Source organism: Quercus robur, chromosome 8, assembly GCF_932294415.1.
Source record: "Quercus robur chromosome 8, dhQueRobu3.1, whole genome shotgun sequence".
Taxonomy (NCBI): Eukaryota; Viridiplantae; Streptophyta; class Magnoliopsida; order Fagales; family Fagaceae; genus Quercus; species Quercus robur.
Genome location: NC_065541.1, coordinates 11325087 through 11349555, shown reverse-complemented (window position 1 = coordinate 11349555; position 24469 = coordinate 11325087). Strand labels below are relative to the sequence as shown.

The window sequence follows — 24469 nt, the reverse complement described above, 5'->3', positions numbered from 1 at the left end:
TCAAGTGGCCCAAGTCCTAATGGGGAAGTCACATCAAATATCAAATGTCGTAATTAGCATTTGACAGTGCCCTGGATCCTAGTGATTAGTAGCTATCATGAGCAGGAAATGTCTTTCGACACAAAACATTTGTGGTTGGTGAAAGGGTCTCCTACCACCGTCCTTCCAGTAATTACAACTCGGTATGCGGATGAATTGTGCCTTATTTTTATGTCACTTTATGTGACACTAAGACTTATCATGAGCTCAATGACTTGAGATAATGGTGATAAATAATTATATACCTATTTTTAGCACCACTAAAAGTATCAGTATCAATTAGTTATTAGTGTAAAAATTCATTCTATTTTATAAGAAATACATACTTTTCTATTTTACATACCTACTTTTATAAAATATTCATATCAGTTTATCTATTTTGCACATTTATTCAATAAAATATTCATTTCTTTAACACTCATCTCTCTCACAGATCCAACACAACCCACACACTGTCATTAATCCAACCATATGAACTAGAAAAAACAAGCCAATCAAGATCAAAACCCACCAATCGGAACCCACACAACCTAAAGAACAAGCCGATCAACCTAAAGACCCACTGACCCACTCCCACAATCAACTAAAAAACTAGCAACCAACAGATTGGAGCAAGATCGACGCCTCCGGCCTTAGCAAGGTCAACGCCTCGCAACGCCGCCACCTCCTCGTGACAACCGTCGCCATGCGCTTTATCCTTGCGTCCGAGTCCCTCCCCCTCACCCTGCCCGCCTACTTCGTCATTGCCATCGACATCGTTGCTTCCAATTCCAACACGCTTAACTCCACGGCTGTCGCCGCACTATCAATGAGAGAGTGATTTGAGAGAGTTAATCTGATGATATGAAAGAGTCTAATGAAATGAGAGAGTTGATCGATGAGAGTGAGGTGAGAGAGGAAATGAGAAAAAGAGAGTGAGGTGATTTAGAGGTACAGAGAGGAGAGAGAAACAAATACTAAAATATTAAATAGAAGAATTACAGTAACTGTTCATACATGCATAGTTATTGTAACAATGATGTATATTTGTACACTTTTACACTAATTGATGTAAGCATTTTTTGGGTTAAGATGTGCAAAATGATGCACTTTTTGTATTATACAAGATTTTACAACCGTTGATGTGGTTGCTCTAAAACTCAAAATGCACCCTGTAATAGTGGAGCCTAAGTAATATTTTTTGGCTCCACAGCTACTATGCACAGCTATTTTTGGCTGTGCACTGTAGCTGAAAGATAAAAAAATAAAAAATAAAAATTTATTTTACGTTCACACTACTTTTCTTATTTTTTTTATTCTTTCTTCTGTATTTCATTTTGTGTTCACACTACTTTTCCTCTTTCCATGTCTCTGTGCAGTGATGTGTTCACACTACTTTTCCTCTCTTCGTGTCTATGTGCAATGATTTTATGGCTTTACTAGTGGTTGTGGTTGTGTTTTGATAGTTGAATGAAATATTATTTTATTGTAGTGTTTATATTATTTTATTGTGTTAAAAGCTAAAATAAAACTACTGTTGTTGGATGTAAAAAGGCAAAATAGATAAAATGACTTTTTATGATGCTAAAAAAGCTAAAAATTTGGCCCCAGTACTGTGGATGCTCTAAGGAGCTAATGCCCATTGTGCGTACTTGAATCTAGTTGGATATATATATTCAAGTCCAATTCATAAGAACTTTAACCCAAAAAAAAAAATCAGAAATAAACTGTCATCCTTTACTGTCTTTTCACATAGATTTCTGACAGATTATTAATTTATTTAAACTTTGGGTCCAGTTAATGTATGCCCTTAAGACATACATTAACAAATTCATTTTTGGAAAAATTTTACCTGGAATTGAAAAAGTTGTCAAAAATTTTTCAATTCCTGATAAAACTTTTTCCAAAAATTTTATATTATTGTAAGCCCTTAAGACACACATTAGTAAAATTCTTAAATTTTTGGTAATATTTACAAACTATTTTAAAATATGTTTACGAAATATTGATTTGACTAAATTTTTAATGGTTTTATATAAGTCTATTATTAATATTACATTTTTAATGGTTTTATATAAGTAATTATTAATAATTACTTACTGTTTTTTATAAAATAATTTTTATCTTTGTCATTATTCAAACTTTTATGTCTAATATTATGGAGTAAAAAAAGTAGTAATTATTGGATTAAAATTAAAAAATTTGAACTTTTTTATATAATTTTTTTTTATTTGATCCTATCTAATTAATACAAAAACTTAAAAAGTATTAATTATTAGATTAAAAATTCAAAAAGTTAATTAAAAAAAAACATTTTTGGTACTTGATCTGATCCAATCTCAAACCAATCCCATTAAATGATCATTTACTGGTATTAAATAATTTTTCAAGGTATTTAAACAAGTCTTAATATATATATATATACAAACAAGTCATTAGACCCTTAAATAGGTCATGTACTATGACTATAAGTACAAAAGGAAAATTTGTCACAATTTTTTAATAGTTATTAAATTAACCACAAAATGACAAAAATTACATTTCGCAATGACAATTCATAAATTATATGACAATTCATTAGAGTACTATTGACAATTCATAAGTTATATGACAATTCATAGAAACTATTGTTATTGTTGAAATTATAGAATATAATTGGTTATCTTTTAAAACCTCAAGGTTTAATGTGTGTTTTTTTTTCTTCGAATTATATAATTTAAGCTGTTACACCCTTAAATTATATTTATAAGCCTTAAAAATATTTTTTCTTTCATTAAACTTTTATGTCTAACTTTAGTCAAGAAAATTTAATTCTTATCTTTAATCTTTAAAGTATGGATGAAATTCAATGAATCCAATGACACAAGTTTTTTTTTTTTTTTTAAACACTTTTTTCATAGTTATTAAATTGAAACTTTTGACATATTTAAAATCATAAAGATTAATTGGTTATTTTTTAATAAGTCAAAGTTTGATGTGTTATTTTAGAGAATATAAGATTGAAGTTATTACACACTTACGCCCTTAAATTATAAGCTTTAAAGCCTCAATAATTGTATTGAATACAAATCCAACCTCTTTTGTGCGTGGTTGTTTCTCAATTTTGTTTTCCTTAATGTCTGATTGGTCAAGAAAATTTGGTTCTTCCCTTTAATCTTTATAGTACAGGTGAATCAATTTTCTACCAATAGACCTGCCTCGCTTAAAATCACTATCCATCGTTTGCACACAGTTGGAACCTTATCAATGATCCTCTGCAGAGTATTTATTTCCTAGGTGTTTTGTCCCAAACATGCCAGCAAAACCATGTGAATTGCGTCAAATCGGTATGTTACCATAACTTTCGAAGTACTAACCAGTTCTATTCAGCGAACCAATTGCAAACTGCAAATTAAGTGCATCAGTGCATGCGTGGTCTCCAAAGAATGCAAGCCACTCCAATGTGCAAGTGACACATATCCCAGTCTTGTACAAACCTAATTTATTATCTCCTTTCCAAACTTCTACAAGTGCACGTTTGGATAACTTTAAAACTGGGTTTTTAGTGGGTCTTGTGTACTGTTTATGAGACTTACAAATATTTTTTTTAACAAAAATAACTTTAAAATTGAGTCTACAGTATTATTTACATATTTAAAAATTATCTTGCTACAGTATTTTCAGTAATAAGTAGTATCCAAACAGACCCGTCTCATTCCAACTTTCTCTCACGCATGAATGCCTTTAGGGTATTGATTAATAATCCATTTAAATAAAGTTTTTATAGGAAAAGAAAAAAAAGTAATTAATATTTTGCCATAAAAGTAGTGTCAAAATTTTCCTAAAATAGATTATTTACTATAGTTTTAAGAGCACTCATTAGCATGACCAAAAAATAAATGCATTGAGAGACCATAAGTTGCACCAATTATAACCCACGTATTGCTCTGTACCACAACTCTTTGCTCAGCACATTTAGAGCAATTACATCAGCTTGTGCATAAGATTCCGTCTATTTTATACTTAAAACCTACTTTTTTTATTTTACACTATCATTTTTACAAAACATTCATATCAGTTTATCTATTTTACAAGATATTTCAATAAAATATTTTTTCTTCTCAATTTTTTTATTATTTTTCTCAACTGCCTTTACATACAATACGCGCTCTCTCTCTCTCTCTCTCTCTCTGTGCCCATTTTTTCCTGATTTGTTTCTCTCTCTATACCCATCTCTCTACCCCTCTCAATACCCATTTCTGAACAAATCACCTCTCTCTCCCTCTTTTCTACCTTCTATCATTCTTTCTAAAAGACAACCAACCCAACCGGCTGATCCACGAACCATGCCGGCCAGACTTCTTCACCACTCAAAAACTACCAACCCAACCGCTGATCCACTAACCACGCCAACCGGACTTCTTCACCTACCGATCCACGAACCAAGCTCCACAACCCTCGTACCGATTCAACCACCCGGGTCTTTTTCCCGACCCATGGACCTAGATCGCTCACCATCAATGGCTTTTTCTACCGCTCCATTAAGCCTCACACTTTTCAACACACCTCTCCAATATCGCCGCTCTTACCCACAAGCACCAATCGTTCCAGTCAAGCACCGATCTCTCTCTCTTTTTTTTTTTTTTTGGTAAACCGATCTATCTCTTTGTTGGTTTGTCTGTGTGGGTTTGTTTGTGTGTGGGTGTGTTTGTGTGTTGATTTGTCTGTGTGTTTGTGTGCATCTGAGGAAAAAGAAGATGAGGAGAGGAAAGTCACTGAGTTTGTTGTGCACGGAGAAGAGAGAGAAAAAAAGGTGCGAACGGAAATTAATAAAATAATAAATACACATGCTATAGTAATCGTGCATATATACACGGTTACTGTAGCAATTATGTATAATTACACAATTATGCACAAGTTGGTGTGGATGTTTTTTTGCAAATTGTGTAAAATTAGCCACTTTTTCTATTTTGCACAATTATGCCCAAGCTGATGTAATTGCTCTTACAATTGCATGATACAGAAGTAAATGGAGACTACTATATGGGGTTTCTACTCTTCAACTGTCTTTTTTATTGATAACAACTGTCCATCCTCATTGATTACTACTACCTATATATTAAAATCTCATTATGATTTAAAAAATATCAATGATATAGGTATATATAGGAAGAGCTGGACGGATATTTATTACTACAATATTGATATTTTTGCAATATTTCACTTAACCATGGCATCACTCGCTTCACTTTTGGATATATATATTTATAGTTGGGACCATTCTATGCATAATATAGTTACATGATTTAAGAACAAAGGGACAGAGGGAAGAGAGAGAGAAAAACTGTTAACCTTTGTATTTGCTGTCATTTCGAAAGGCCTGGACATGTAGGTCATATAATGAGAAATTATAGTTCTCTGGTGGACCACGTCACTTGTCCACCATTCCACTAAAAAACTTCCATTTGTTTAAAATTGTTAAATCAGTAATTAATTTCTGTTTAAAATTTTTTTCTTACTAACAATTTTAAACAAGTGGAAGTTTTTTAGTGGAATGATGGACCACATCACTTATCCACCATGTGGATCTTATAATTTCTCGTCATATAATTGATCTAGGGAGCTAAGGATATCCTTGATCGGGATTAAAATCAAGGACAAATTGATTCTCCTTAATTGAGCTATATGGTCATGCTAGAATTAGCGATACAGATTTGGGATATGTTTACATAATATAAATGTTTTATTTATTAGCTTAAACTTTTAGAATAAGTGATATTTTATCAAAGGTTAATATAATATAAATGAGTATAAAAAATGGAATTAGTTTATTTTTTCTTGATTAATCCACTTTATCTTATGAGTTATGACTTTCAATAAATACGTTGTTGTTTAAGAATAATATATATAGCTAGCTAGGGTTAGCTATTGTTTGTTTTTAGTTTTTGGATCATGCTAACAAGTGCCTTTAGGATACTCGTTAATAATCCATTTTAGGAAAGTTTTGACATCATTTTTATGGGAAATGAAAAAAGCTGTCAAAATATTAATTGTTTTTTTTTTCTTTTCTCATAAAAACTTTCTTTAACTGGATTCTTAACCAGTGCCATAAGGGTACTCGTTAGTATTTCCCTTAGTTTTTGATTGGTGAGAGGGCAAGGACGGGGGTTGGTTACCTTTATTAATGAATAATAAATAAGTCAGCATGGAATTAAATATGTCCCACTTTCAGTGAAATACTTGGAGTCTATGGACTTTTACATCTCCCCCATAATCGATCTTTACCATAAAATTTCTAGTTTCTATATTATCCAATTGGTAGTTTAATCTCAGTAATACGATTATTATTTATTTGAGTTTTAGACTTGATAGGCATATTCATAGATGTAAGTATTGTGGCGATACAATATATATCGTATTAAATGAAAAAAGTATTGTATCATAGATATGTATCAAACATGCTTATGAATCATGTAATACAAAAGTATATATTGTATTGTAAAATTGTACATATTTTACGATAGATAAACAAGTGAGTTTAAAAGGGATTTTTTTTGTTAAAATTTGAGCTTTGATTTAAGTTCAAAAAATTGTTAGATTTGTTTTAAATACAAGATTATTGGGCTACTTTGATTAAGTCTAATAAAATAATATATATGCACACAAGTTTTTTTTTCCTCCTACGAAATTTGGAATGCGCACTTGACAATATTACTATTATTTTCTTATTTTTTTATTTTTTATTTTATAAGATCAAGAAGCTAAATGCTAAGAAGAAATATATACACACACATATAAATAAAAAAGAACATGAACAAGAAGAGAGTAAATGTTGATGATAAGGAGGAAATTGTCAATCAAGAAATAATTTTGCAAGATTATGAACATGATATAACATTGACTTAGATGTAATTGATTAGATAAGATGGTAAATATGATGGTAATGAAATTATTATTTTGGCTCATATGCCATATTACACTTTTGATTTTATTGAACGTGAATGTTATGCATGTAATTTGATTTATTAAGTTACATGCATGATTTAATAGGCTGAGAACAAATTGACAGAGAGAAGAAAAAGAGAAAAACTGTGATTAAACCTTTTCAATTTTTTTTTGTACAGTAAGGAGGCCTGATAATATGAGCCATATATACTTGACATAGGGGAGATAAGGATATCCTAGATTGAGACTCAAATCAATTGTTTCTCCTTTATTTTTTAACTCAATCAAGATTCTTTTTTCTTGAGGATCAGGCCAAAATATTTATTCAAAACTTAGGAAATATCTCAGGTTACAAAAGGAACAATATCTCAGGTGATCACCTGCAACTCATCAAGAATTATAGCCTTCCTAGTTAGAGCATGTACTACTGCATCTTACTGGGAAAATTCAACATACCGAAAATCATTAGCCAATACCTGGATATCTTAAATAACATGATCAAAGGAAGCTTAACAGAATTCCTCACCCTGCAAGCACTGAATCAAGACTTAATAATCTCCCTCCAACAGAACTTCATGTAGAGTAAACCAATTTCTTTGATAAATTGATTACAGTTTTTTAAGTTTATTTATCTTTGATTGATTCACTTTAATTTATGAATATGGTCATGCTAGAATTAGGGATACAAATATAAGATATCAGATATGCTAACACAAAATACAATTTATTATTATTAGTTTAAACTTTTGAAATAAGTAATATTTGATCAATGATGATTAAATATAATATAAATGAGTATTTAAAGTGGAATTAGTTTATTTTTGTCTTGATTGATCCATTTTATCTTCTGAAATTTGATAGATAATTTTTTTTTTTCTTTTAGTTGGTGAGAGAGGGATTGAAATTAAGTTTATTAACTAATATCCTAAGGGTACTCATTAGTATTTTCCATTAATAAATAATAGCCTAGTCGGAAAGGAACTATATCTATCTCTATCTCTATCTCACCTTCAATATCTTGACCTAGATAGAAGGTAATGTAAGGAACTATATCTATCTCTATCACTATCTCACCTTCAATATCTTAATCTAGATAGAAGGTAATGTTCAATTATGTCCTTTCCCTTTCAGAATTAAACTTTTCTGGTTGTCAACTTGATACTAATAATTCATCTCTTGGGTATTTAATTTTCAGCATGCGGTTCCATAAAACATTGTCTCTTTCATTAATGTATTAGATCTAACCAATGGAAAATGACTCACTAAGACGTACCATTGATAGTTTTTTTTTTTTTTTTTTTTATTTTTTTATTTTTATGGGAATACCATTGATAGTTTAATCTCACTAATACCATTATTATTGAGACTTGATAGGCATATTTATAGATGATAATATCATGATGGTACGATACATTTCCTATCAAATGAAACAAAATATTGTATCTTAGATATGTATCAAGCATTCTTATGAATCGTGTGATTCGAATTTAGTCCATTTCACTACCCAATGAAAAATTAAAAAAAAAACAAGCTTTAAATATTCAACAATCTTTATCTCATTATAGAAACTAGAGAATAGAATAGTAAACGAGTAAAAAATAGAAAAATAAGAGTAAAAGAGTGGTAGACAAATCACGTTGGTTTTTCCACCCATCAAATAACTTTGGTTTAAATAGAAAAGAAAGCCTAATGAAATTTACGAAGAAACAACTCGGTAGGTAAAAAGGTGAAAGACTGAAAACCATCTTTGTGTAGAAACCCAGACTATAAAACTCCGAAAGAAAGAGAGAGATAGCAAGGGACAGAAGAACTGAAGAAGCTACGGTGCGATGATGGTGAGCTCAATGTGGTCCGTCCCTCTGTGTTTCATATTCTAGAATTGTATGTATCGTATTTACAGTAACAAGTGGGTTTAAAATATATTTTTTTGTTAAAAAAATTGTGCTTTGATTTAAGTCAAATAAGTTGTTAAACTTGTTTTTAACACAAAATAATTGGACTACTTGATTGAGTCTAATAAAATAATATGCACATACGTTTTTATTTTTTCTAACAAAATTTGGACAACACACTAGATACTTTACTTTTAAATTTGTAAATTCTTTTCTATACTATGAATAAGGTAATAGATGATAATATAATTACCTTATTTCTTTTTTATTAATGCTATATATATAAAAATAAATAAATTATCTTGATTGATTCATTTTAGTTTATGAATATGGTCATGCTAGAATTAAGGATACAGATATTAAGTATGCTAACACAATATACAACTTTTTATTAGTTTAAAATTTTGAGATAAGTAATATTTTATCAATGGTTAATATAATATAAATGATTATATAAAACGGAATTAGTTTATCTTGTCTATGCTGATCTATTCTCTCTTATGACATTCGATAGATACAAAAGTTAGTTTAAGAATGAAAAAAAGAAAAAGAAAAAAAAAAGGGTTTGTTGAGAGGTGGAAGGCGGATTGGTTACCTTTAATAATAAATAATAGACAACATATCAAAATAATAATAATAATAATCAAGGCCGGCCCTAGGCTTAGGCCACTTAGGCAATCGCCTAGGGCCCCCTAATAGAGAAAGACCCCCAAAATTTGGGGCAAAAATTGAAATATATATTTTTAATTTTTTGAGATATAGGAAAAAAAATTTAATTTTACATTTTTCATCTACTTTTAAGAAGTACCAAAGAATTGAGTAATGCTATAAATAATACAACTTTAAATACATAAGGCTTACAAATATGTGTCACTAATCACAAGAAATAATTTAAATAGGAAAATGCTATAAATTTTACTTTAAAACCTTTTCAAATTGTTGTGACAATTAATATGATTTGTATACATCAACAACTTATTAAATGCATTTTTAAATTACTTAGTGATACATCTTTTTAAGCATCATGTTGTAAAATTTATAATATCCTTAACATCATTCATTCAAATACTTGTTTATTATCTTCTTGAAGTGTCACTAATTACATTCATTGCTACAACGTTTGGAAGTTTTTTTAGTAAAATTTGTTATAGTTTTAGCATTTCTTAAAAAAAAAAAAAACATATTACAAGATAAAAAGAATGCATTTTTGTGCACCAATAATTATGATATTGAAAACTAGTTAAATATTATTTAATTAATAACAAAAATTCCTCATTTAAATATATTGCCTTAGGCCTCAAAGTTTGTAGGGCCGTCTGTGATAATAATAATAGACAAATCAGCATGAAGTTAATAAATATGTCCCACCTTTATCATCTGGACCTAGATAGATGGTGATGTTAAGCCTTTCGTCAAATATTTGGACTCAAAAGACTTTGACGTTTATGAGGAAGCAAAAATGCTTCAATCCATAATGTCCTCTCCCTTAGAGCATTCCCATCAGCTCATGTATACTCTTCTAAAATAGAAAAAGGTGCAAGTTTTACACATTTTGAGCAAAATAACACTCACATCAGTGGGTGTAAAGTTGTGTATATTTTACACCCGACCGTGTAAATGAACAGTAACCGTGTATATATACACGGTTACTATTCACCGTGTAAACCATTTTTTATTTTATTTTCTCTCTCCTCTATCAAACACCTTTCTTCCCCAACCATTACAACAACCAGCGCGCCAGAATCAACTGAAAATGAACCAAACACATCTACTGAAAATTAACCAAAATCAACCCAGTATCAACTGAAAATTAACCCAAAATCAACAGAAAATTAACCCAAACACATCTACACAGAGATAAACTTGCTAAAAAAAAAAAAAAAAACACAGAGAGATCGGAGCTTATCGGAACAATCAGTGCTTGACTGGAATGATCGGAGCTCGTGGGTCTCACTTGATCGGAGCTCGTGGGTATGGGTCTTGCGTGCTTGTGGATTGGAGCTGTGGAGATCGATGCTTACCTGATCGGAGCTGTGGATCGGTGCTTGTGACCGAGATGGTGTGGATTAGACTGAGACGAAGAGTTGATTCAGAAACTAGTTGAATATAACAGGACAAGTTGTTCTTGTTGATGGGTATAGAGATGGAGATCGGTGGATTGGAGAGGCGTTGTGGTGCTTGTGATGGCTGTGGTGTTGATGGAGTTCTCTGGTGCTTCCGGGTTTTGATCGTGAGAGAATGGTGTTGATGGAGTTCTCTGGTGCTTCTGGGTTTTGATCGTGAGAGAGGGTTTTGGTCGTGAGAGAATGGTGTTGATGGAGTTCTCTTGTGCTTCTGGGTTTTGACCGTGAGAGAGGGTTTTGATCGTGAGAGAATGGTGTTGATGGAGTTCTCTGGTGCTTTTGGGTTTTGACCGTGAGAGAAAGAAGAGAAAGAAAAGAAAGAGGAAACGGCTGAGACAATGAAAAAGAAAGAGAGAAGAAAGAAAATGAGGGTAATGGAAAAAGAACGCGTAGGTGAAATAACATTAAAAAAAGAATATAAAAATATTATTTATATAAAATATCTTGTATAATAGATGATCTGATGTGGGTGTTTTATAAAGATAGATGTGTAAAATAGAAAAAGTAACTTTTTTCGTGTAAAATAGATGATGGATTTACATGAGCTGGTGTGGATGCTCTTATGTAATTAAATCCGCAATGTATCTTAAATGCGTGCGTGTCGAACACGCTTATGAATTTTTTTTTTTTTTTTTTTGGATACACATGCACATATCATATCGTACGTATGGTATGATGCATAAAGAAGTAGATTTAAAATTAATTCTTTTTGTTAAAACAATGACTTGTTAAAACAAAACAAGTCATTGTATTGTGGCAGTACAATGACTTGTTTGACATGTCCAAATCGGAATCGCTGACAGTACAATTATAAAATAATAATAATAACTACTTGTCCCATTCTGATTTTACTTGAATTAATTCCGAGTACATCGTACATTTGTAATAATTGGTTCTCCCCCAGCCCACCCCAGCCCACCCCAGCCCCAACCTCTACCCAACACAAACACTCCTCCAGAATATTAATGATAAGAGTGCTTAGACATGGATTCAAATTATTCTTCGAAGTAAGTTCCTACTGGGTCCGTCCTTTCAAGTTAACCTTAAACGAAGGTAGTTGAGTTCAAGGGTCCCAGGTTTCCTATGTACTTAAGAGTATTTATTTGTTTAGACTCCTCGAAAAACAGATTAGTTTAATCTAAAGAATTAGTCAAGTATTTATTAAGGTTAATTATGAGATTTAGGTTAAACACATGCAAACATATTATTTAGTGTGGAGAAGTAAAGAAGATAGTAATATGATCACTTAGAAAAATCAATAAAACCAACCGTTTTGAGGTAAAAATTTAAGGAGAATTTAACTTAATTATCCTCAAGATAAACAAATCTACTATGATAGAATAAAAGATTACAATAGATTTAAACCCTAAATCTAAAGTTACCTCATGTAGATCTTATTAACACGACTAAGTGCAGCTCTGACTCCACAGACTATTCTATCTTGAATTTGTTGAACACAAACTCCCACATTTGTGACTTTGAAATCCCATTTAAAGGTTTAGCAACACAAACTCTCCAGTTTGCGATTCTAAAACCACCCTTAAAGGTTTAAATCATCAGCTATGTGAAATAAATTGCGGAAAAAGTTGTCTCTAGACTTAAAAGAAATTAATAACATACATGAATGAATAATGTTCTTCCTATAATTAACTAAATTAAGGATGGCATCTAACAATCAATTGGTGCCACTTCAGGCACATGAACAGGGAAGCTATCAATCTCATCTATCCAAGGATTATGCTTCTCATCTGCTGAATTAATGGTTCGCAATGCTCGCCACACAACACTATTACACTTGAACCCTGACCCAAATGCAATTTGCCATGCTCGATCGCCTTTCTTGATTCTCCCCTTGGCCTCAGTATAAGCCAATTCATACCATAAGGAACTGCTAGAAGTGTTTCCAAACCTATAAAGAGTCATCCTTGATGGTTCCATATGCCACTCACTAAGTTCAAGACTCTTCTCTAACTCATCCAACACTGCCCTCCCTCCTGCGTGTATACAAAAGTGCTCAAAAGCCAACTTAAAGTCTGGAACATATTGTTTTATCTTCATTTTAAAAATCTTTCTCCCAATGAAATTCACCAAAAATAGGATTTGTTCAGAAAAGGGCAGGACTAATGGCCCTAATGTTGTTAAGTTGTTTGTAAGACCTTCTCCAGCTACTGGCAGTAGGTCTTTGGAGAGTGCAACGCCAAGTCGATTATTTATGTCTTCTTTTTGAAAGACACAATTGTAACCTCTATCATCAGCACCTTTGTGGGTACGTAAAGCATGAACTAGTTGATACTTTGAACAATGGCGATCGGATGATCGGTTTGTTAAAAGAATTGCTGCTGCACCCATGCGGAAGAGACAATTTGGGATGAGCATTGAGCGAGTATTGCCACCATACCCGGCCAGAGTCAAGCTTTCCATGCTCACCACTAGAGCATAGGAATTTGGTCGTATCTTTTACAAAGTGAGGATTCAATTATATACCTTTAGTATGATTAAGAATTTGATCTTCTTCAGTTATTTCAAAATAACGATTGTACATACATTCTTTAATAGAAGGGGTGGGGAGAGTTGGAGTTATTAGAAATCCATAAATGGGACACCATTAAAGAATAAGGATATCATTCTTATCAAACTATATATTACTTGAACTCCAAAATATATAAATGAAAACATAAATTCCTAGAAGACAAATTTAAAAAGAATTTGTTAGTATATGTAATACTTTTTCCATTAAACAAAAAGGAGAGTGTATATGATCCTTTTAGTCTAGGGGTATTACAATCAGAAAAAACCTTATCACTAAACTAATATGAAAGAAGCTCCCTCTAATTCACAACGTGGTGATTAAAATCATGATCTATATATACTTTTAAATATATGACGTACATTTTAAAAAAATTATGTAATTTATTTAAATAATACGCTTAAATAATTTTATAAACCGACACATAATGGATTGGGAGTGATTCTCCAAATAAGTTTGGCAGAAAACCTTGTTGAAATAATTATTGATTCATTAAATACAAGGACGTATGAAGGAGAAACGTACGGTATCGGAAAAATAATTTCCAACAAACAGACAAACTGCGTTAAAATGAACTTTCATAATATGCTTCCAACCTCATTCATTTCTTAGACAGTGTAACTAAGTTTCTGACAGAACAGAAGCACTCATGTGCAATCTACACGCAAAGCCTAATTAATTAAGAAAAATATTAAAGATATTACAAGTTTTGCTATATAAAATTTATAAATTAATATATTTATATATATATGACAATGAATCTAATTGGGTAAGCTTTAACCATTAGGATAAGTGAATATTTAAATTGTTTTTTTCAATTGGTGACACATCAGCTTGTAAGTTTAATGTAATTGTTGCCTTGGTAGTTGGTAGTATTGGCAAATCAAGATTTTCAAGCTTACTTTGAATCAATGCGTGCAAAAATTTCTGTATATTTTAACATAAAAAAACTACTTTTTCTATTTTATATATTCACTTTTCTAAATATATGATATTAGATTATCTATTTTATAATATATTTTATTAAAACATCTTTTAAATTGTTTCTATTTCTTTACACACAACTACCACCGTCCACTTTCTTTTTTTATTCTTAAGATATGTAAAGAAAAAATAGAAAATAAAATGCAAATAAATAGTATAAATATAAATTTATACAATTACTATAACAATTAATCATATATTTTTATACAATTTTGCATAACTCGATGCAGGTGAATTTTGGTCTTAGTTTGCTAAAATGTAATTATTTTTCTATTTTTGGATTATCCTTGTGAAGAAAGGGTTAACGAAGCTTTTGTATCTGAGTTCTTCTCTCATATGTCATAAGAAAATAATAAAATATTAGATTAATTAGTTGTACCCACCATAACTAAAATCAAAGCTGTTGTGAAACGTCATGATATATATTTCCAGGTAGAAGTCTCCAATACTGACAAACATGTTTTGTATGTTCTCTTATTTTTCAGCATTTTAGTTTGAGAATGATAGGTGACAGTGAGATGCGTACAATTCATGTATTTGTTTGTCTAAATAATTAAAAGGGTAATAATGGGAGAGGAACTCTACTCTAATTTAATAATGACACTCTAGCATTAAAAGTTAAGATTTTATTTTCTGAATTTGATATTATAAAGTGTCATATTATTAAAATTTTAAATGGCATGGCACTTAAAATACCTTAAAGTTTTTAAAATATAATTTTTTTTTGAGAAACAAAGACACACAAAAGTCTAGGAAAGCTGTTCTAATACAACATTTCACAACATAAAGGTACACTACAAATTCTACTTAAAAGCTATAGTAATTTTAAAGCATGAAATATAACCGTTTCAAATAGAGAGTATTCTAACATGGTATTGCAAATTGAGTCAAAATATCATATTAAATTCTCATTTAGAATAATCTAGGATAGTATTTACTAACCACACTGCTCATGTTATAAGAAAAATAATTAAAAATTGGATAAAAATAATAACCTAATTGGGACTCAGTATCATTTAAGAAAATAAGAAAAATGATTATAACATTTTCCATAGAGTTTTATTTTTTATTTTTAGAATCATTTTCCATAGAGTTAATGCAATGTATCCTCCATAAAAACATATAATTTGCTTACCACTACATGGCATTAGCTGGACCCCTAGACTTGTGACTGTTTGACCAAGTCACTGGTTAATATGAGTAAGAACATTCTTATCAAAAGTGCTAAAAATGCTAAATGCTATTTTTTAACATTTTTAACACCTCAAATTATAAAAACACACTTACATCAAAGATGCTAAATCCTAAAAATTTTAGTATTGAGCTATAGTGAGTTGTTATCAATAATAGCTCACTGTAGCTGGATTGTAAAAAAAAAAAAAAAATTGTTTTTTATTCAGCCCCAACATCTCTTTTTCTTATTTCTGTCTTTCTCTTTCCTCTCTCACTTCTCTCTCCTCTCTTCTCTTTCCCATGGTTTGGCGATTGTAGTCTGCCGATGGTTATGGTTCGGCAATTGTGGTCCGCCGATGGTTGTGGTTCGACGATTGTGGGCCACCGATGGTTGTGGTATGGCAATTGTGGGCCACTGTGGGTTGTGGTCTGATGGTCATGTGTTGTGGGTTCAATGACTGCGGTTTTGAGTCAAATCTGGTAGGGGCGGGATGGTGGGTTATTGGTCTGGGTCTTAGTGGGTCTAGGGCGTGGTAGGTCGTGGTGCAGTAAACTAGTGTGATAAGTTTGCTTTTATGGAGGTTTGCCGTGGTGGGTTTGATATTGTGGGTTGAATCTGAGTTGGAGGGTTATCGTGGTGGGTTGAGCAATAGATCGGTGGCGGAGGGTTACCGTGGTGGGTTTGCTGTTGTTGTTGTGGATTCTCGTTGTGGGTCAAGTTCATGGTGGCGGTGGAGGGTTGCCATGGTGGTGGGGGTGGGTGATTGATGGTGGTGGTTGATTGGCTATTGTGGCTATGGTTGTGGAGTTTTGTGGGTTTCTTGTGTGTATTTTTGCGTGTGTGTGTGTGTTTTGCTTGGTGGTTTGATTAGCAATGGTGGATTGGGATGTGGGTTTGCTCTGTGTGTATTTTTGGTTAGTGGGTTTGCTTTGTGTGTGTGTTTTTTGCTTGGTGGGTTTTCTGGTGGTGGTGATGGTGGACTTTTTTTTTTTTTTTTTAGTTAGTTGTGGCATGGGTGGTAGGTTTGTGGTGGTTATGGTATGGGTGGTGGGTTTTGTGGTGTCTGTTGGTAGTGTGGTGGCCGGCGATGCTAAGAATAGTTAGGTTGAGAAAGAGAGAGACAGAGGAGAGAGAGGAAGAATAAAAAATGAATAAAAAAAATAATAAAGAAAGAATATTTAAATAAAGTGTTAAAAAAATAAAAATTTTGATGTAAGGTATATTATAAAGTGATATGTTATATGGTATAAAGTTGATTTTTTAGATGCTAAATGCTAAAATTTTTAAGATCTTTGATGGGGATGCTCTAAAAGTGTGTGGTAAAAAGTCTGGCTATCATAAGTACTTAGATCTCAACGTAAGTTGAGTGCTGTATAAATGTATAACTCAAGGTTATGGTTGATCAGGGTTTAGAATTTTGGTCTTTGATATATAACTAATAGCATACACCTGAAATAACTCCTATATTGTTTTCTTCCAACCCAAAAAAAAAAAAAAAAATTCCTATTTTGTTTTGTTTAACTTGTTGCTGTTATTATTAAGGGTGGCAAAATTGGACACGACTTACAAACCCGACACGACATGACATGAAATTAATAGGTTATGAGTTGAAGTTTAACGGGTTCATGTCATATTTTGATTGACATGGCTGACCCGTTTAATAAACGGGTTGGGTTAGTGTTGAACACATAGAACCCGTCTGACCTGTCTGATACATTTAATTAAATGACATTTTACCAATATATCCTTCAAACTCTAGGTATATAAACTTATTAGTTGTTGTGGTTTATTTTCTTTGATTATTTGTGATATTGAGATATGCTTTAATTTTGAATGATTATTTGTGATACAATTACTTGTTAATTCTGAATTTTATATTAAAAATATTTATTTGTTTGTTTTTTCATAATTTTTTTTCTTCATTTTGATAAAATTTGATAAACAAGTCCACACGACTAACCCGTTTAATAAATGAGTCGTGTTAGAGTTGAAGAATCTTGACCCGTTTAATAAATATGTTGAGTTAGTGTTGACCTATATAATCGAATACTCATGAGTTGACACGACACGAACTTGACACACGATCACGAATTGCCACCCCTAGTTATTATTATTATTATTATTATTATTTCAATATATTTGCATACTTTAGTTTTGCTGTCCAAATAATACTACATATATGTGAAAAATAATATAGAGAAGTACATAATGATGATAATTTTTGTTTATAGTCTAGACTTAAATAAAGAAGAAATTATTATTTACAGACCCATTGTATGAATTTTTATTAATATTTAAACCGTATTATTGTTTTTAAATTAAAATCAAAGATGTGAAAATTAAGTGTATGTTTCACAAAAATTATTTTTACCAACTTATTTTACTATTAGTTTATTTATACTACTATTCATGGGCTCCACTGTACTTTTTAATTCTATTCATGGATCTCACTATACTATTTCAACTAACTTTTACTTTTATCTATAGTGCTTTCAACAAAAAGTTTTTAGTTTCAGCAAAATAAACGAATCCCAAACGAACCCTAAATGTGATATTAAAGATATGAATCAGAAATAGACATAAAAAATGTGCTTACAACATGTGAATGTATATGTTTGAGCAAAAAAAATTGTGCACAGTATGTGGTGTGTATTGTATATACCTGTAGCAAGCGTTTGGCAAGATCTATAGATATAAGTCCAGCACTGCAGCCCATTCCACTAAGATTATAGCTCAAAATGTTCCCTCTAAGCTTGTACCTGTTAACAACCATGGCTGACAATGATGGTGCTGGATTGAACAAACTGCAATTCACAACAAGAATCCTTATATCCTTAGTCTTCACTCCGGTTTTCACCAATAACTCATCAATCACTCCAAACATCACCAACTCTGCCTCCTTCCTCGCTTCATTGAAACTCATGTTGATTGGAACCTCCAAAAATGTTTTGGCGGTATATGTTTTTTGACCATACCCCGACCTTTCCAAAATCTTCTTTTGAAACGCTAAACTTTCCTCTGTGAAACTCCCAGTTAGCTTAGTCGCTTTCATGAAAGTTTCATTGCTGTACATTAGAGTATGGTCGGGCTTGTAACAAGAAAAATTTACTAAATAAACTTTTCTCGGACGACTCATGAAGTGAAGGGTTGCTAGGATAACTATAATCATGATGCATAAAGTCACAACTACAAGATTGTGCATAACGTGGTTGGAGAAATGGACGAAATCATCCTTAGAAAGATGAGTCAAAGCTGTGATACTCAGCGGCACAAGGAGGAGATACATGGCATTAGAGATTAAGTAGTGATAACCGAACTTCACGTACTTAGGTATAATAGAATTTGGTTTTTTATTGTCTTGGTTTCGTTTCTTTCCATACTCCATTGTTGAACACAAACGCAAACTAATAGAATCTCTTTTCGTTTTGGTGGGTTGAGTGGCCTAGAAATGAAGCTCTTGGACACTAAATTGGCTAGATAATGAGAATGCAGAGGGATGTGATTAAAGAGAGGGAATAGTAAGCAAGAGATAGATTACTCAAGAAACCAAGCAGCTCTTAGGTTTAGAAGAATTGCTTCAGATTTGTAAAAAGGTTTAGAAGAAGAGAGCAAGAGAGTGATGAATGCAAACTAAGATGGAAATGTGTAGTGTTCAGATGCGTTAGAGTAACGTTGGGGCTTTTATAATCAAATGTGTAGTCTTGAAAACAAGTATTCTTAGAGTAATTGTTAATAAAATATTTTTAAAGAGTTTTAACACAATTTTAATAAGAAATATAAAAAACTGTTGAAACAATTAATTATTTTTTCTCATAATTTTTTTTTAAATAGTTCATAAACCAATATTCTTATGATGTTGATTAACATTTCTCATTGTTATAATAGTACCCATCTAATAATAATCAAAAAAGTAATTGGTAATACTAGCTACACCCACATGCTCATTAATACCTTATATTCACAAAAGAACAAGACCACTCATCACTAGGTGTGTCGAATGACTTCCTGAGTTAGTGAGAGTTTTCCATTGAAAGATGAGTTAGAGCATTCCCATTAGACAATGCAAAATCTTGTAACAAACAAATCACTTAAAACCCACCGCATCATTTTATCTAAAGATAAAGAATATTTTTGGAACATTCATTTGATTTTTTACTTTATTTTATACACTATCCCTCCTTCCTCTCTCTCAATCAGACGACTGATTCTATCTTTGATCACCTTCTATCTCTCCCTCTCCTCTAAGAAGAAGAAAATTATAATAAAAAAGCATGTGGGAAAAAGAGAAAATGTATTATTTTAGTGTGATAGATTGTAAAATAAAGAATGAGATGTCTCGTGTGTTTTTAAAGTGGTCATATAAAATAAATTAAATGTATTTTGATAATGCAAAGTAAATAATTTTTAAAGAAGCCAATGAGAATGCTCTTATGGATTTATGGATTTTTATTTCATCGATTTTAATTTGGGACAATTATTGTAATCTCCCCTAAGTTTTTATGTTCTTACACTCATGGCCTTCCATTTTGTTTGGAATAAGATATTCGTCTTCCCTAAAATACAAATTATTTTCATTAACTTCCTTTAGATCAACGGTTGAAAAAATGTTTAAAAAAAATATTTTAAAAAAATCTTGAAATTCCTATTAGAGGGAGTGTGAATGACAATTTAAGTGGAGGATGAAAGAGGAAATTCAAGATTCTTTAAAGCCCCTCATTTAGGGGGTGTTAGTGTAATTTTATTTTAGAGAAGATGTTAGCGTAAATAGTTTGCATTTTAAGCGTTTAATGTTTTATTCCTTAATCTTAAGTCAATCTTAACTAGTGATTTAAAATCACAATTTATTCTTATATACTTATATCTGCATTAAATTAAATTTTTATTAAAATTACTTTCAATTAGTTAATAAGAAATTTTTAGAAGAATAAAGATATTTAGGTTACCATTTACCAAAGCCTCCTCTAGTTATATATATTGACAGATATTATTTTATATTTTTTGTGGTTTAGTACCTTTTCATTAAAAAAATAAAAGTAAAATTTTAACATATAAAAATATTTATCCCAAATACAACTTCAATAACTTGACTCTTTTTCACTTTGAATATACCCTTTTTTTAAGTGTAATACCAAAGATTATTTTCTGGATAACAACTTAAATTTTTTTTTTTTCTATTTCGACTTTCATGATATTGAATAGAATTGCTAAACGACTCATTTGGATATTTCATTGTTCCTTTCTATTCATAGTACTTTTATTGATATAAATTGCAGGAAGTTCGTCCAATTGAAACTTATTGTTCCCTAAAAAAAAAATGAAACTTATTGAACCGATTTTCATGTATGGCAAGAGAAAGGCATACTATATTGTTAATGGAAAAATAGATACTAAGATTTTAGGGTTTGAAGGGATTAAATTATAGATGTGATGAAAATCCTTATTTTGAAATATTTTGTTCTCTCTATATTGTTCTCTCTCTCTCTCTCTCTCTCTCTCTCTCTCTCTCTCTCTCTCTCTCTCTCTCAATATTTTGAAATAACTTTTTTGAAATTGATTTATTAGTGAAATCAAGTATTTATTTATTTTTCTTATTTTTTATTTGTGCTGTTGTGATTGTGCATACATGTGTGTCTTGGGCTGATATGATTTTTAGGATTAAGTGTGACTTTGAGAGAGAGAGAGAGAGAGAGAGAGAGAGAGAGAGAGAGAGAGAGAGAGAGAGAGAGAGAGAGAGAGAGAGAGAGAGAGAGAGATTTAAGTGTTCAACATCACGATTTGCTTCCAATAAAAAAAATTAAAAAAAACTTTTGAATTTGAGTGTTGAACATCTGGATTCTCTTTGAAGAGAGAAAAAGTGAAATTCAGGTTTTCATCAATGAGAGAGAGATCCACCAGGGCAAAAATACTATAGCTAGAAGATATTGAAGGGGAATGAAGCTTTCTTTTATGTCATTTTTACATCTTTGAAATGAACTCACCCCATTCGTTGACGCTAAACAATACTAACTAATATCCATATCAAGGATAAGTTATTACAAGTTATAAAGCCCACGAATATATTCCTTGCATTTTTTGTGTATAATTTTGGGGTTAGTATTTAAAATTTTCTTTTGGAGATAAAAAATATTGAAGAATAGATTCCTAAAATTCTATAATTAATTCTATTCAAAATCCAAAATTTAACTTATTTTTCATTAATAATTATATGCCAAATACCTTGACAACAAGGACAATAGAGGATAACTCTTTTTTTTTTTTTTTAAATCCACTATTAATTATAGAGTTTAACTTACCTCCAGTACTTTTTTAACTGGACATCTCCTATTGTTTTAAATATACAATGACAAATGATAGTGGGTTTTAATCTCTATATTTTATTTAGTTAGTGGGTGATATGGCAAGTTTTCATTAAAACAAAGGCGTAAATGCACTGTTAGTCTCTATATTTTGACTTTTTTCCATTTTGGTTCCTACATTTTAATTTTACCACTTTTAGTCCTTAAATCAATTAATGAGTGTTATTTTGGTCCTCTCCGTCAGTCAACAAAAGAAAATTGCTTAGGTGGCTGATAGAGGATTTAAATATTATTAAAAATCCACATCACCCATGACACATTAGCAATTTCCGAATTCACGTCAACCTCTAACTTAAAAAAAAAAAAAAATTTGTCAATTTTAAAAATTACAAAATTATATATATATATATATATATATATATATATATAACATAATTAAACTTAAAAAATCATATGAGATCTCAGATCTTTGAAAAACGATTCAATTTGATCCAAACTTTGAAAAATGATTCCTTTATTTGACATTTTCTCTTCTTTTTTTTTCTTAGAAAACAAACCCAAGATTAAGCAAGAACACAAACACAAACACAAATGCAAACAAATCCAACAAGAACACAAACGCAAATCCAGCAAGAATACAAACATAAACCCATCAATCCATCTTCAACAAAACCAGCAACAACCCAATTTGCTTACCTCCATCTACACAAACTCCTAGTACAAACAAGCTCAAATGAAAAAAACCCAATAACAAATGCCAAATCCTAAACCAAAGATATGGGTAATCAATTCTAGTGGAAGCAAAATCGAGAGGCCGAAGTGCTAAACCAGAGAAACCAAACACAAAACCCACCACCAAAACTAGATCCGAAACCACCAAATCATAGATTTGAATGACCAAACCCATATCCCAAATCCGAAACCTGTCAGCAAAACCTAATGATCTGAAACCTCCAAACCCAGACCTCACGCACTGCCTCCCTCTCTACACTCCGATTGTCTCTTCTCCGATGGACACCGTCACTGAATCTGCCATGGCTGCCATCGTGGCCTCGCTCAGTGGCATCGGAATAATCCACTCCAACCTCTCCGCTCAGGTCCAAGTCGCCATGGTTCGCTCCGTCAAGTCTCCCTGCATCCCTTTCCTCTCTTCCCCTACTTTCCTCTCCCCTTTGCACCGCATTTCGTCCCTTGACGACTTCAACGTTTTGGTCACCAAATCGGGCTCTCTGAGGTCGAAGTTCGTCGGTTACATGTCGAAGTTTGATTGGCTGAATCTCGAAGACGAAAGAAAAGATTTGGAAGTGAAATTGTATATGAAGACTTCAAACGATATCGTTGTTCCGTGGAATCAAAGTTTGGATTAGATTGAATCGTTTTTCAAAGATATGAGATCTTATATGATTTTTTAAGTTTAATTATGTTTTTTCTTTTGTTTTTTTATTTTTTATTTTATAATTTTGTAATTTTTAAAATTGATAAACTTATTTTTTTTAGTTAGAGGTTGACATGGATTCTGTGATGGGTGATGTGGATTCGGAAATTGCTGATGTGTCATGGGTGATGTGGATTTTTAATAATATTTAAGTCTTCTGTTAGCCACCTAAACAATTTCCGTCTGTTGATTGACGAAAAAGACCAAAATAACACACGTTAATTGATTTAGAGACTAAAAATGGTAAAATTAAAATATAAAGACCAAAATGGAAAAAAGTCAAAATGTAGAGACTAAAAATGCATTTACACCTAAAACAAAAGGAGATTCTAATTAAAAAAGTACTACAGGTAAGCCAAACTCACTATTATATAATGAGTGATACTCTATTTAGTGGACAAATTATAAAGTACCCTTATAACAAGTTATATGAGTATTATTGACAGTTCATATAACAAGTTATATGACAATTCATAGAAACTATTGACATTTAAAATCATAAAGTTTAATTGGTTATCTTTTAATACCTAAAGGTTTAATGTGTTATTTTAGAGACTATAGGATATAAGTTGTTACTCCCTTAAACTATAAGCTAAATCTCAAGATTTGTGACGTGTCTTTGCGTTGAATACAAATCTTATCTCTTTCGTGTAACCGTTTCTCAGTTTTGTCTAATTGGTCATGAAAATTTGGTTCTTGTCTTTAATCATTAAAGTACGGATAAATTAATTTTCTACCAATATGTAGACCTGCCTCGCTTAAAATCACTATCTATCGTTTGCACACAGTTGAAACCTTATCAATGGTACTCTGCAGAGTATTTATTTCCTACGTATTTGTTACCAATCAAGCCAGCAAAACCATGTGAATTGCGTCAAATCGATACATGTTACCATATGTCCTTAACTTTCGAATCAAACTGTTGTATTCAGTGCACCAGTTGCAAACTTTCAGATAATGCTAGCAAGTGCAATGTGCCAGTCTCGTACAAACTGCTATAACTCACTCTGACTTTCTCTCCCGCTTGCCTACAAAAAAATTGAATGCATTGACAGACAAGCAGTTGCACCATCCATAATCCATATTTGATAGCCCG

General features: G+C 31.5%; 2 protein-coding genes across 2 annotated transcripts in view; both read right to left on the bottom strand.

Moving 5' to 3' along the window:
- Window positions 1–19278, bottom strand: part of LOC126694576 (3-ketoacyl-CoA synthase 20-like) — a 75538-nt gene extending 56260 nt beyond the window's left edge. The window contains exons 1-2 of the mRNA XM_050390928.1: window positions 18305–19278; window positions 13136–13411 (exon numbers count right to left, since the gene is read on the bottom strand). Coding sequence (XP_050246885.1) covers window positions 13136–13411; window positions 18305–19027 — 999 coding nt within the window. The 5' untranslated portion in view covers window positions 19028–19278. The remainder of the gene's footprint in view (window positions 1–13135; window positions 13412–18304) is intronic.
- LOC126694581 (3-ketoacyl-CoA synthase 20-like) lies at window positions 12275–13129 on the bottom strand (the record flags this gene model as incomplete). Its single annotated transcript, XM_050390932.1, has 1 exon — window positions 12275–13129. A coding segment is annotated over one exon (504 nt), but the record flags the coding sequence as incomplete, so codon positions are not given.
- Window positions 19279–24469: the final 5191 nt, after the last annotated feature.